The sequence below is a fragment of the Salvelinus sp. IW2-2015 genome, linkage group LG17 (genome assembly GCF_002910315.2).
Source record: "Salvelinus sp. IW2-2015 linkage group LG17, ASM291031v2, whole genome shotgun sequence".
Lineage (NCBI taxonomy): Eukaryota > Metazoa > Chordata > Actinopteri > Salmoniformes > Salmonidae > Salvelinus > Salvelinus sp. IW2-2015.
This window is the reverse complement of record NC_036857.1, coordinates 27,440,109-27,451,726: the sequence shown is the minus strand read 5'-3', so window position 1 is coordinate 27,451,726 and position 11,618 is coordinate 27,440,109. Positions and strand designations below refer to the sequence as shown.

Below are 11,618 nucleotides of genomic sequence, written 5' to 3'. Positions count from 1 at the left end.
CAAAGGTTATTTTTGCGGATTCAAAAGTCATACTATTTTCTTTTAAATTATAATACAATTTCAGGTCCAATAGGTGCATTAAGTGTTTGTGTTAATAGATATCTCTATGTTCACAATAAGGGCATAACAACAGGCCTATAGCAACACTGACAGCATCAGAGCCTCTACTTGTCTCGTGTTGCTGGTAGCTGGTGTTGCTGTACATTACATAATGCCAATGCATGGGTAAGTTGATGTTTACATAACAATCATCTATCTGCCTTTGAGTGCCTCCTGTGTCTCTATCTTTCTCACCCCTCTGCACTATGTTGCATTCTCCTTGTCAAGGCTTGTGGAGTAAGGCCTTCCATTTATTTATGATAATCATTCATTACCCCATATGTGATATGAATAACATATTACACTATATTTGATTTTATTCAAGAATTATGATATTTGGAAAATGTTGCACATTTTCTCTTCCAGGGATTAGTAGTCTTGATGATGTCATGTTTTGCACAAACGTCATGACAACGCCCTCTTTTCACTTGTGTGCTGTTGCGTGCCAGACCAACAACAAATCAGTTTAGCCAGTTAGCCTGTGAAAGCTTTGCTATTAAAGCAAYGTCTTTGTTTTAGAATTTCGATAAAAAATACGAATATGGTCTGTGGTGGATTTACCTGCTCTAAAAACGCGCTTTGTTCCTTAAATGTGGTTTACATTGTGAGTATTGAAGTGGAACATCTTAGCTAGCTAACGTTAGCTTGCTACACAGCTAAACTGGATAGCTAGCTAACTGGCAAATGGAAGATTGTGTAACTAGCTAGCTAACACTTTTTTATTTCGTTTTAAGTAGCTTACGATGTCATCTAACTGGACATATGGGTAATTTCTGACGTAGATTGTTGCTTTTGCTAACGTTAAATGTATTGTGTCAAATATTTAACGTTAACATTAGCTAGCTAACCAAATAACGGTATCCTACTAAAGTTAGCTAACTGCTACATTAGAACGCATCATTGCTTGGGTTGGGTAAAAACATAGCTACATCTGCAAGTGAATAACTAGTTATCTAGCTATTCCAGACAATGCTGTACATTAGCTAGCTAGCTGACTCAGTAGGGTTTTTATTTAGCTATATAACTAGCTCACAGTGAGCGTTATCTCCCTCGACCTCTGAATRGTCACTGACACGTGTTACAGCTGGTCCACTCGGTCCTGCCCCACCATCACCCGGGTTCACGTTTTGGTTTGTGGGTGGGGGGGTTGGGAAACCCTGCTATAGTGCATACTTCTCCTCTGCCAGCTCAGCCCATAGATAATAGATCTGTGTGTGTGGTGTTTTTGTTAGCATGCATTCCTCAATCAGCACGTTGGCCTAGTTATTATCTTACCTTTCCCATGTCCTCAGCACAAACTGCCTCAACACTGTTGTATCAGAGACAGTTGTTCCTTACTTGATTGCTTGTTTGGTTACCTCTTGCAATGACTTCTTCTAACCCTGGTTCCAGATCTGTTTGTGCTGTCTTGCCAACTCCTATGAGCATTGCAAATATGTACCATGACCAAAGGAGTTGACAACACAACCACATCTGGGACCAGGTTAACAGTTAACTGTATTTGACTACTTCTCACCAACCCCCTCCTCAGCTGGTAGGTCTGCTGCTGATAGGCGTGGCAGCATGGGGGAAGGAGTTTGGCATCGTGTCTAGCATCCACATCATCGGTGGGGTCATAGCTGTGGGCTTCTTCCTGCTTCTCATAGCCATCGTGGGACTCATCGGAGCCATCCACCACCACCAAGTCATGCTCTTCTTTGTATCCTTTATATGTTTTGTAGGAGGAAGTCTCCTAACGTGGCTCAGTTTGAGTCAATCGTTGGGCTTTAATTACAGTTTCCCTGACTTCATTGTATTGGGCAACATTTTGGAGTAGTGTATCTATTAAGCCAACCAAAATCTAAGTTTTTGTAAGAAAGGTGGAGATAAAATGAAAGATTAACATCTCATGGGGAGTTGTATGACATTTGTTATTGTAAGAGAAAAATATTTGATTAAAATATGTGAAAAGTCCAGACTGGGCTTAATGGGTAGTACCCTTAAACCCATAGATATTCCAAATAAACCCACCTCTTAAATAATCAATTTTAATCAATTTCCAAATGTTGAAAACATACAAACGGACATTTCTTATGGGATCTTAGATTATATGAATCTCCCCAAAATGAAATTACCACTCATAACAGCGGGGTGTCCATTCGTATCCACAGAGATCAATGTGAACCTAGGCTTTTGTTTTTGCCAACCAGTACACACCTGATTCAACTATTCATAGACTTCAACTATTCAAGACCGGATTAGTTGAATCAGGTGTGTTATTGCTTGGTTAGAACACAACCCTGCACCCACACTGGCCCGCTGTGGATAAGAAGCCATGCACAAAGACCAGAACACACACAAGTTTAAATGAATTATCTAAATGCTGGTTCACATTTGCTGTACTCCTATTATTGTTAATTAGTTCAACTTGTCTTCCTAAAGCCTGTCTGAAGACAGTTTCAAATCTCCCTCTCTACTGTTGCATTACAAAGGTACATGTGGTGAACCAACAAATAGAATCACCTGGATGAATGAGAGACAACAATATGACAATGCCCCGGGCCTAACTGCATGAGTAGTCGTCCAATGGTCATCTTCTTGTCCCTCATTTGTTTCCATTTTTTTCTGCTACTTGTAGGTCTTCTATCCCTGATATCCTTAAAATCTTCTCTCTCTGCTGTCGTGTCTTTGGCTATGCCGGATTAAGTGATATGACATGCTATTCTATAAAATAATTTTTAAGCTAATCAGGTAAATAATTAACTAGAAAGTCGGGCACCACGAAATAATGTTTATAGAGCTGTTATCTTCCGAATAAACTCTTAAAGACCTAGTAATCTTTTACATCAATAGCAGTCAATATTTAATCGTCACCTTATTTAGTCTCATCTGAAAGTTGTAAATTCTTGGTTATTTTCACAAACCCTGGCTAACAAGTTGAATCAGCAATACAAAATMTGGTTTATTTATTTACTAAATACCTAACTAATCACACAGAATTACATCTACACAGAATGGATCATACATTGATTACAAATTATGTCATAAAGCAAAACGTCCCTAGTGGACGGAACAGATATGACAGCTGGTTACACAAGGAAAGGGGGTTGGGTTTGAGTGAAAGAGCGGGAAGACTGAGGAGCAAAAAGATTTTGTGTCTCTATCGGGGCTGTAGGCAGCTATGCTATCGTAAATACAGTATCTTATGCATTCAAAATTACCAGCCATTTGAAAAAGGAAAATGCAGTTAATATTTACTCTGAGCTGCGCTTCGATCGGTTGGTCGTAGATGGGAGGCCGGGTTTTCCTTTGAAGAATGTCTGGTGGTAGAATGGATACTTGGTAGTACCGTCGTCGTGTGGTAGACAGATACTCTGTCAGTCCTCTCCTAGCCCACGTCTACAGTTGCTGCGCTAATGCAACGGCTAGGAGGTAACACTTCTTTAGTGAACAAGAGTTCAAAGTTCATACCAAGTTGCCATACTTTAAGCTCATGCTATATTCTGGCTGGTATAGTCGAAATTCATCCTTCCGGCGTGTAGGTTGTCACCTTCACATTGAAATTCGATGCTAATTTCTTCGGGTTCTTGCTGAGGTTGGCTTAGTTCTGTAGGTGGTCTTTGTCCTTTGAACAGAAAGTTACATTTTCGTCAAGGGGCTTATATAGGATTGGGAGAGAGGGCCGTGTTTACAACCAGTGTCTGTTCACATGGGCGGGGGGCCACTGAGTTGAGCATAGTTTACTCATGAAAACCAATTCTCTCATTTAGGAGCTAAAAATTTAATTTAATCTTTTCACAAATAGTTTCATATTTAAACATTTAAATTGCACAACAATTCCATGTGAATCTGATAACTAGAATGTGTAGATTTTCCAAGATACAGTTTATGTCGTCCTATCATCAGTAATCATGTCTCAGACGCCAACTGAACTGACATCATATTCATTAAGTCCCAACACATATTTTCAACTGGTTGGATTACCGAAATATGGTTCCGTTTCCTATCTTTTGATGTCACCAGACTCTCTCTCAATGTTAACAAAAGGATTTTCAATAGTCACATTGGTAGAGAGAGGAAAAAGGGGAAAGGTATTTATGGGGGTCATAAACCTCCCCCTCAGGCCAACGTCATGACACTGCATCAACGACTACCTGTCTACTCCAAACGTCTTGGAGAGACTACAGAGGCTTTTTAATTGTTCTTACTTTTGTTAAAGGCACCATGGATAGATGCATAACTGTAGTTTGAGTATTTTAATCAACATAAATCGGAAGAAAATACATAGTTATGCTCAGGCTCATTGAATATTAGGGATATCAACACACAATCCCCATGTGTTTCAATGCATGCTGGGCTTAATTGAAACAACAATGATTTGTAGTAAAAAAAAAAAAAAGTTTGGGGAATAAATATACACTATAGACTACAATGCAAAGTTAGTATTGAACAATATTTATTTTCATTTCCAGGGGGTGCTTTGTGTTCTACTGTAACTGTTAAGCCCACCTGAGATAAATGTCAAATTTACAAAAATGTGAATGTATAACAATGCAAGGTTGATTTAACAGTAAAATAAGACAAAATGCATAAATAAATGTGAGCTGTGAGTTCTTGAGATCTATTATATTGTTGTGGTTCACCAAGTTATGTTGCTACTGTATTGACTGTGACATGTGGTACGACAGCTAGCATGAAAAACACATGGTTTCAATTGGCAATAAATAGTCATTTATACCCATGTAGTATGCTATCATGTGTATATCAACACATGAATCTCTTAATTTTACATGAAGTATGATCACTTATCTGAGAAGGTGCAAAAAACATCTGGAAAATGTGTTTATCTGAGAGTCGCCACCACACAAGTTATTTTGCAGCTTTGAAATTGTAGGAACTTACAAATGTCAATAACTTAATAATAAAACATCTGGTTGTCTTCGAATAAAAACGGGTATGGATACAACGACTACATAAACTGGTTGAAATATTAAATAGCAGAAAATATTATTTTTTCCCCTTCTTTGAATCCAAAGATGGAAGTGGGCTTAATACTCCCATGTAGAAGCGCCATTGTAGAATGTAGAAGCTCCAATGTAGAATGTTCTCTCTCTCTCTCAATATAGGCCTAGTTGATAAATTACCAGTTTGTTGTTTCCTTTAACCGGGCCCTTGTAGTATATGATCATACTTTTCCTGGTATTCCTTGTCCAATTTGGAGTTTCATGCTCCTGCTTGGCCATGAACCAAGACCAGCAGGTGAGTACCATAGATCCCTCAAACTCAACTCTGGAGACCTGAGACACCAGGTGGGTGCAATTAATGATCAGGTAGAACAAAAAACCAGCAGGCTCCGGAACTCGTAGGGTAAGAGTTGACACTACCCCCGAGGAACTTGTGTAGATCTGAAAGGAATGGATAGATTCCCTTCCTCTATCCATTTCAGCTATGCCTTGTCAGCTGCTCCTTTCCACTCCCTCTTTCTCTGTAGAATCCATCTTTATGCCTGCGTTTAGACAGGCAGCCCAATTCGGTTATTTTTTAAACTAATTGGTCTTTGACCAATCAGGGGGAAAAAGAGCTGATGTGAAAAGATCTGTTGTGATTGATCAAAAGACCAGTTAGTTGACAGAAATATAAGAATTGGCCTGCCTGTGTAAACAGAGCCCATGTTCTCTTGTATTTCCACTCACTCATGTCCTCATGGGCCTGTGTGGCTCAGTCGGTAGAGCATGGTGCTTGCAATGCAAATTATCATGGATTCGATTCCCACTGGGGCCACCAAAAAAATGTATGCGCTCATGACAAAGTCGCTTTGGATAAAAGCATCTGCTAAATGGCATTAGTATTATTATTATTATATGTCCTCTCTTTCCAGGAGAAGCTGCTGAACTCCACCTGGAGTCTGATGAGCAACAACACCAAGGGAGAGCTGGAGGGCCGGCTGGACTGCTGTGGCCTGCTCAACAACACCCTCGGCCAGAAGCAGTTTACCCAGGACTGGTTCAGCTGCAATGCTGTAAGGATTGGCTGTACTTGTAATGCATGTTCCTGCAAAATACTAACTGGAAATAGTTGTACTTGTAATACATGTGTCCTTCTGCTCATACGAAGTATGACAGGGAAATGGTAGCTGAAAAAAGTATGAAAATGTATGCACCTACAACTGTAAGTCGCTCTGGATAAGAGTGTCTGCTAAATTACTCAAATGTAAAAATGTAGCTGTATTTTACATTTCCCCCTTGTTCATGATTAGTCACCACAGGAAAATGTATTTCAGAAATGACTTGGTTTTATCCATGAGTAATGCCCTGTCACATATAAATATGTGACGTAACGGTCAAGGAAGCTCTGAATGTTTCCCCCTTGCTTTTGCCAGTGTAGTGTGTACCTCGCTCCCTGTGCTTTATCAGAGTATTTGCCAGTTGATCTACTGTTAACAGTACACCACAGCTGAGACTGCGAGCGTGTCTGTCTTCCATTACAGCCGTGTAAAGACAGGAGAAACTGCTACACCTGTGGTACCATGATGCTACAGCACGCTACAGAGGCTCTGAAGATCCTGGGAGGGGTCGGACTCTTCTTCAGCTTTACCGAGGTGGGTGTCTGAGATGCGAGCCTTTCTTTAGGCACTTTTTGCTCTTTTCACACTATCGTGACCACCTGAACCCGAACCAAACGGTGCCAACTTGGATATTTTCACACTGTACACAATTCCAGACACTATGGTGGATACGCAACCAGGCCAGCTCAGTACATCTTGCTTTGGCTCAGTAGTGTGAAAAGCCATTTGGTATGACCACATCCTTGTCTGAATTATGTAATCATTTTCTTCCAGATTCTTGGGGTGTGGCTGGCAGTGCGGTACAGGAACCAGAAAGACCCCAGAGCCAATCCCAGTGCTTTCCTATAGTCGGTCTAACCCCATCTAATTAATGCAGTACTGTAGATTCCCAATGAGGAGATACACTGGTAGCGGTACATGTAGAATTGTGCACATCTAGAAACACTCAGGAGTTTAAACTGGACCACAATCATACAAATGGGCTCCGTTCCAAATGGCACCCTAGTCCCTCTATTGTGCACTAGTTTTGACCAGGGCTCCATAGGGCTCTGGTCAAAAGTAGTGCACTATATAGGGAATAGGGTGCTATTTGGGAGACATCCGCAGACAAGAGAGCGCATACAGAAGCTGACACACCCCTCCGATATACACACCTTCCTTAAATTCACACTGGACTAAAACACATCGCCTACCTACTGCATTAACCTCTGTTTGTGCAAGCACTCCTCTTCATATTGCCTAGTTTAGATTTAGCGAGAGGTCAAACTTCTCGATTTTGGCAAGGATCCAGATCTTATGTATGATAGGATTAATGGCTACCTCCATTTGGCTATTGCCCAGCCTTGATTTGAGTACCGGATCTTTGATGACTGACTATATTCCAACCATGTAACCGTAGACATTCTTTTACACTTGCCCTGCTGCACAGTCATACCTACAGTACCTTGTTTTCTCCCATGCCTATTGACAACCCTACTGTGTATAACGTTTAATAAGCAAATTTAATTAACCTTTTCCTCCAACCTGTATGTATTGTTAATTCGGCTGAGTATGGCCCTCTAGATTAGTGCTAGCTGTGATGTGTGGCACTACAGTATGGTATGTACCCACTGCTGTCAAATGCATTATTCAGGAAGTTTCTATTTTTCTCTCTTAACTTGAGGTGAAATGCTGTGTTGTTTGAAGTCAGATRGAAAATCTCAAAGTAACTGTTGTCGCAAAGGAATGGGTGCGCGTTGGAAGTGGTGTGTGATGGAAATGTATGTTTTTCAGATGAATTGATGATGCCGTAGATGCTGGTATTGTATTTTAGAAGTTCGATTTTAACTGAGCCAACTAATTTAACATTCACATAAGTAAGTAGGTAGATCGCCAATGGACTGCAGCCCTTATTGTTGTACATGTATATAATCTTTTGAAATTTTTCAATATCATGAAAGACGGGTTTGATGGTTAAGATGATCCACACCTCCTGCATTTCCGATGTTCCTTTGTTTCACAAATGATGTCAATAAGTGTAACGATTTAGTGACCTATGAGGGACATGGTAGTCAAGTACACTATGACCTCTCCAATAGCAATAGTTCACGTCTCTGAATTGGTTTATGATAAGGTAAGAAAGTAGTAAGATCATTTGGGTATGTCTAAGTCTTGTATTCTTCCAAAATAATTGTAATGAGCAATACAATGTTAACTGGCACCTTTAACTGGAAGGGAAATGATCTATTATCGATCATTTCAAGTTTTTAGCTGAAAATCAGAAGTTATGCCTAATTTGGTCGAAGCTATAGTGAAGTACCTGCTGTACTTGTTTTATTTTCCGTAATCCTCAGTTTGTTTGTGCATTTGTTGTTTTGCTGAATGATGTCATTGGTTTTGTCCTCATTTGCTGACATGATTTTGTTCAACAGTGTTGAACTCATTTTTAAATCTTTTGATAATGCACAGCAGACATTTTTTTTAATGGGCTTAATATTCTAGTGTTAGTAAGGTGTTTTCGTTAAAACACATTACTGCTTGTTCTATGTCTTACACAGAGGTGTGGAGGAGTGGCATCTCATCTGGCCTCTATTGATCTGGATCAACTAAGATGAATTGAAATGTCAGCGCTTGTATTACTTGAACCACTTATGGTGAATTAATATGGTTTTGATGGTGGATATGGTGCTTGAGTGGAGCCACTACACGGTCTAATGCATATATATATTATCTGTACGCATTATATTAACTCTGTACCTTATAGACCATGTACCCTACTTAAAACCTTGTGCACTTGTTATCCCAATTGTACCCTATCTTGAATTTTTGAGACTTCAATTTCAAAATAAAAATGACAAGATAGGATAAATGTTTTACGTTGACTATTTTGAGACTCACTTCTAGGCAGGAAATTATCTCAATTCACATTTGAGTAGTTATTGTAATACACATGTTATCCATGGCCAGCTAAGGATTAGCTTGTTTTACAATGTGCAGCTCTCTCTATGTACCACACAGTGGCAGCACAGCGCTTATACCAATTCAGCTGCACAACATCCATATTCAATTGCTTAAAAAAGGAGTCAAGAGGAACTAGAAAAGGTGGACTATAGCAATATATTCCTGGAAGATCAGCTGACTAACATTAACAGTATGATAGAGGTATGTAGTCCTGTATCTATTGAATATAAATGCCACATACTGTACATTTTCCAGTCAGGTTTTAAGGAGTCAGGACTGGGAAAAAAGATTGAGGAAATTCTCTCAGACAATTGTAAGTGTATGAGGTGGTTTCCCTTACACAGATAAAGCCTAGTCCTGAACTAAAAATCTTACTCCATGGAGAATCTCCACTGAAAGTGCTTTTTAATCCAGGTCTAGGCTTCATATGTGTCTGTAAATCCGAATCCTTTTCATGCCTATAATGTAAGTCTATTGATCCTCTTGTTGGGTCCCATGACAGCAGACTCTGGGTAATAATACACAGGAGACCATTTAGTTACAGGCATTACTTTACCAATTCAAATAAATGGCACATAATTTTAAGTAAGCACAAACAAGTTTACTAACAATGGGAACATAATCTGAGTATCCCTAATTCCCTAGTCTATCCCTCCATGACATGAGATTGCTACCACCATAGTATGTTATACATTGATTTTATGTGGGACTGATATTGACATTGAATCAACAATATTCCGATACGTTGTACCATAGCTCATGCAAATTTTCAACACCCGCCCCTAGATGGGATGTAACCAAATCACATGAGGGTGTTTTAATAGGCTACGTATACGACTTGGCCGGGTGGTGTACCTGCATACAGGTCGGGCGGGGCCTATCCCCTGGAGTGTAATAGGAACATTTATGTAAGTAAAATGTGCCTAGTAAGGGCTTTGGTTCCTCAGAGTTTCCGGTACGCGGACGGCAGTGTGGTTTGGACACCTCGCTGGTCCACAAACTGGGTGTGTGTTTGTGTGTGTGGTTTGAACACCTCGCTGGTCCCCATCATCCCCATCCTGTCAGTGTGCTCTCCTGAGGGCCTACTGCCAGTTCATGTCCCAAATGGCACCCTATTCCCTATTTAGTGCACTACTTTTGCCCAGGACTCAAAGGGCTTTGGTCAAAAGTAGTGCACTAAATAAGGAATAAGGTGCCATTTGGGACTGAGCCCGTTCCCTACCCTGTGATGCATGTCCATATGCCGGGTGTATTAACTTGGAGGAGTGGAGGAGCTGTGGAGATTCACACCAACAGGGACAACCATCTGGCCCTATAATGATATTTTATGTGGTTGTGTGTGTTTGTGTCATGTAATGTACAATGCCTTTTCAAAGACATAAGTAACTAGTACCATATGCATCATACAATATCTTAAAATTATGGATTATATATTATATTAGAGATCTGATAACATGGCCATTTATCTATCWAATTAGCATAATACTAAAAAATCTAGAGATATCTTGTATATACATTTTTACATGGGCTGAGTTTCAATCCACCGCATCTGCCGATATCGGCCTTCTGCGGTGGAAGGTGGCAGAGCTACAGAGGTGTTTGTCATCTCGGAAAATTGGTCTTCTCACGAAAATGTCTGTAGCTTCCAAACAATTTGGCCTACAAACTAATATGACTAATATGGAAAGAGGAGATTCTCATGACTACGACCCCCACAAGCGCCTTGGGACTCGTCTGAAGTCAGTACAGCCGATCTGCCAACTTCTGTCTGTAGCGTCCGAACAGTTTGGGCTACACACTAATATGACCCCAACATCGAAAGGTGAGACTCACGAACACGTACATGTGTTTTTCTCTTGGACGCCCACAAGCCTCACTAAACTCATAAGAGTTTAGAAAAAATAATTATGGAAGTATACTGTACATGGAAGTACTTTAGTTCCAATAATAAGGGGTTAAATATGAGTAATTAAATAAAATGTAAAAAATCCTGATCTTTCTTATATCTCTCATTTATTTTTTTACTATCTTTTTTCCAATGTATAGATACAGTTGAAGTCAGAAGTTTACATACACCTTAGCCAAATACATTCAAACTCAGTTTATCACAATTCCTGACATTTAATCCTAGTGAAAATTCCCTGTCTTAGGTCAGTTAGGATCACCACTTTATTTTAAGAGTGTGAAATGTCAGAATAATAGTAGAGAGTGATTTATTTCAGCTTTTATTTCTTTCAACACATTCCCAGTGGGTCAGAAGTTTACATACACTCAACTAGTATTTGGTAGCATTGCCTTTAAATTGTTTAACTTGGGTCAAACGTTTCGGGTAGCCTTCCACAAGCTTTCCACAATAAATTGGGTGAATTTTGGCCCATTCCTCCAGACAGAGCTGGTGTAACTGAGTCAGGTTTGTAGGCCTCCTTGCTCGCACACGCTTTTTCAGATCTGCCCATAAATTTTCTTTGGGATTGAGGTCAGGGCATTGTGATGGCCACTCCAATACCTTGACTTTGTTGTCCTTAAGCCATTTTGC

At 39.9% G+C, this 11,618-nt stretch overlaps 1 protein-coding gene across 1 annotated transcript; it reads left to right on the top strand.

Annotated features, from left to right (window-relative positions):
• The first annotated feature begins 517 nt into the window (after positions 1–517).
• Positions 518–7,652, top strand: tspan31 (tetraspanin 31). Its single transcript, XM_024005810.2, has 6 exons — positions 518–703; positions 1,631–1,798; positions 5,257–5,337; positions 5,957–6,097; positions 6,566–6,676; positions 6,917–7,652. Exons 1-6 carry the CDS (start codon positions 641–643, stop codon positions 6,989–6,991), a joined length of 639 nt encoding a protein of 212 aa, XP_023861578.1. The 5' UTR covers positions 518–640; the 3' UTR covers positions 6,992–7,652.
• The last annotated feature ends 3,966 nt before the right edge of the window (positions 7,653–11,618 follow it).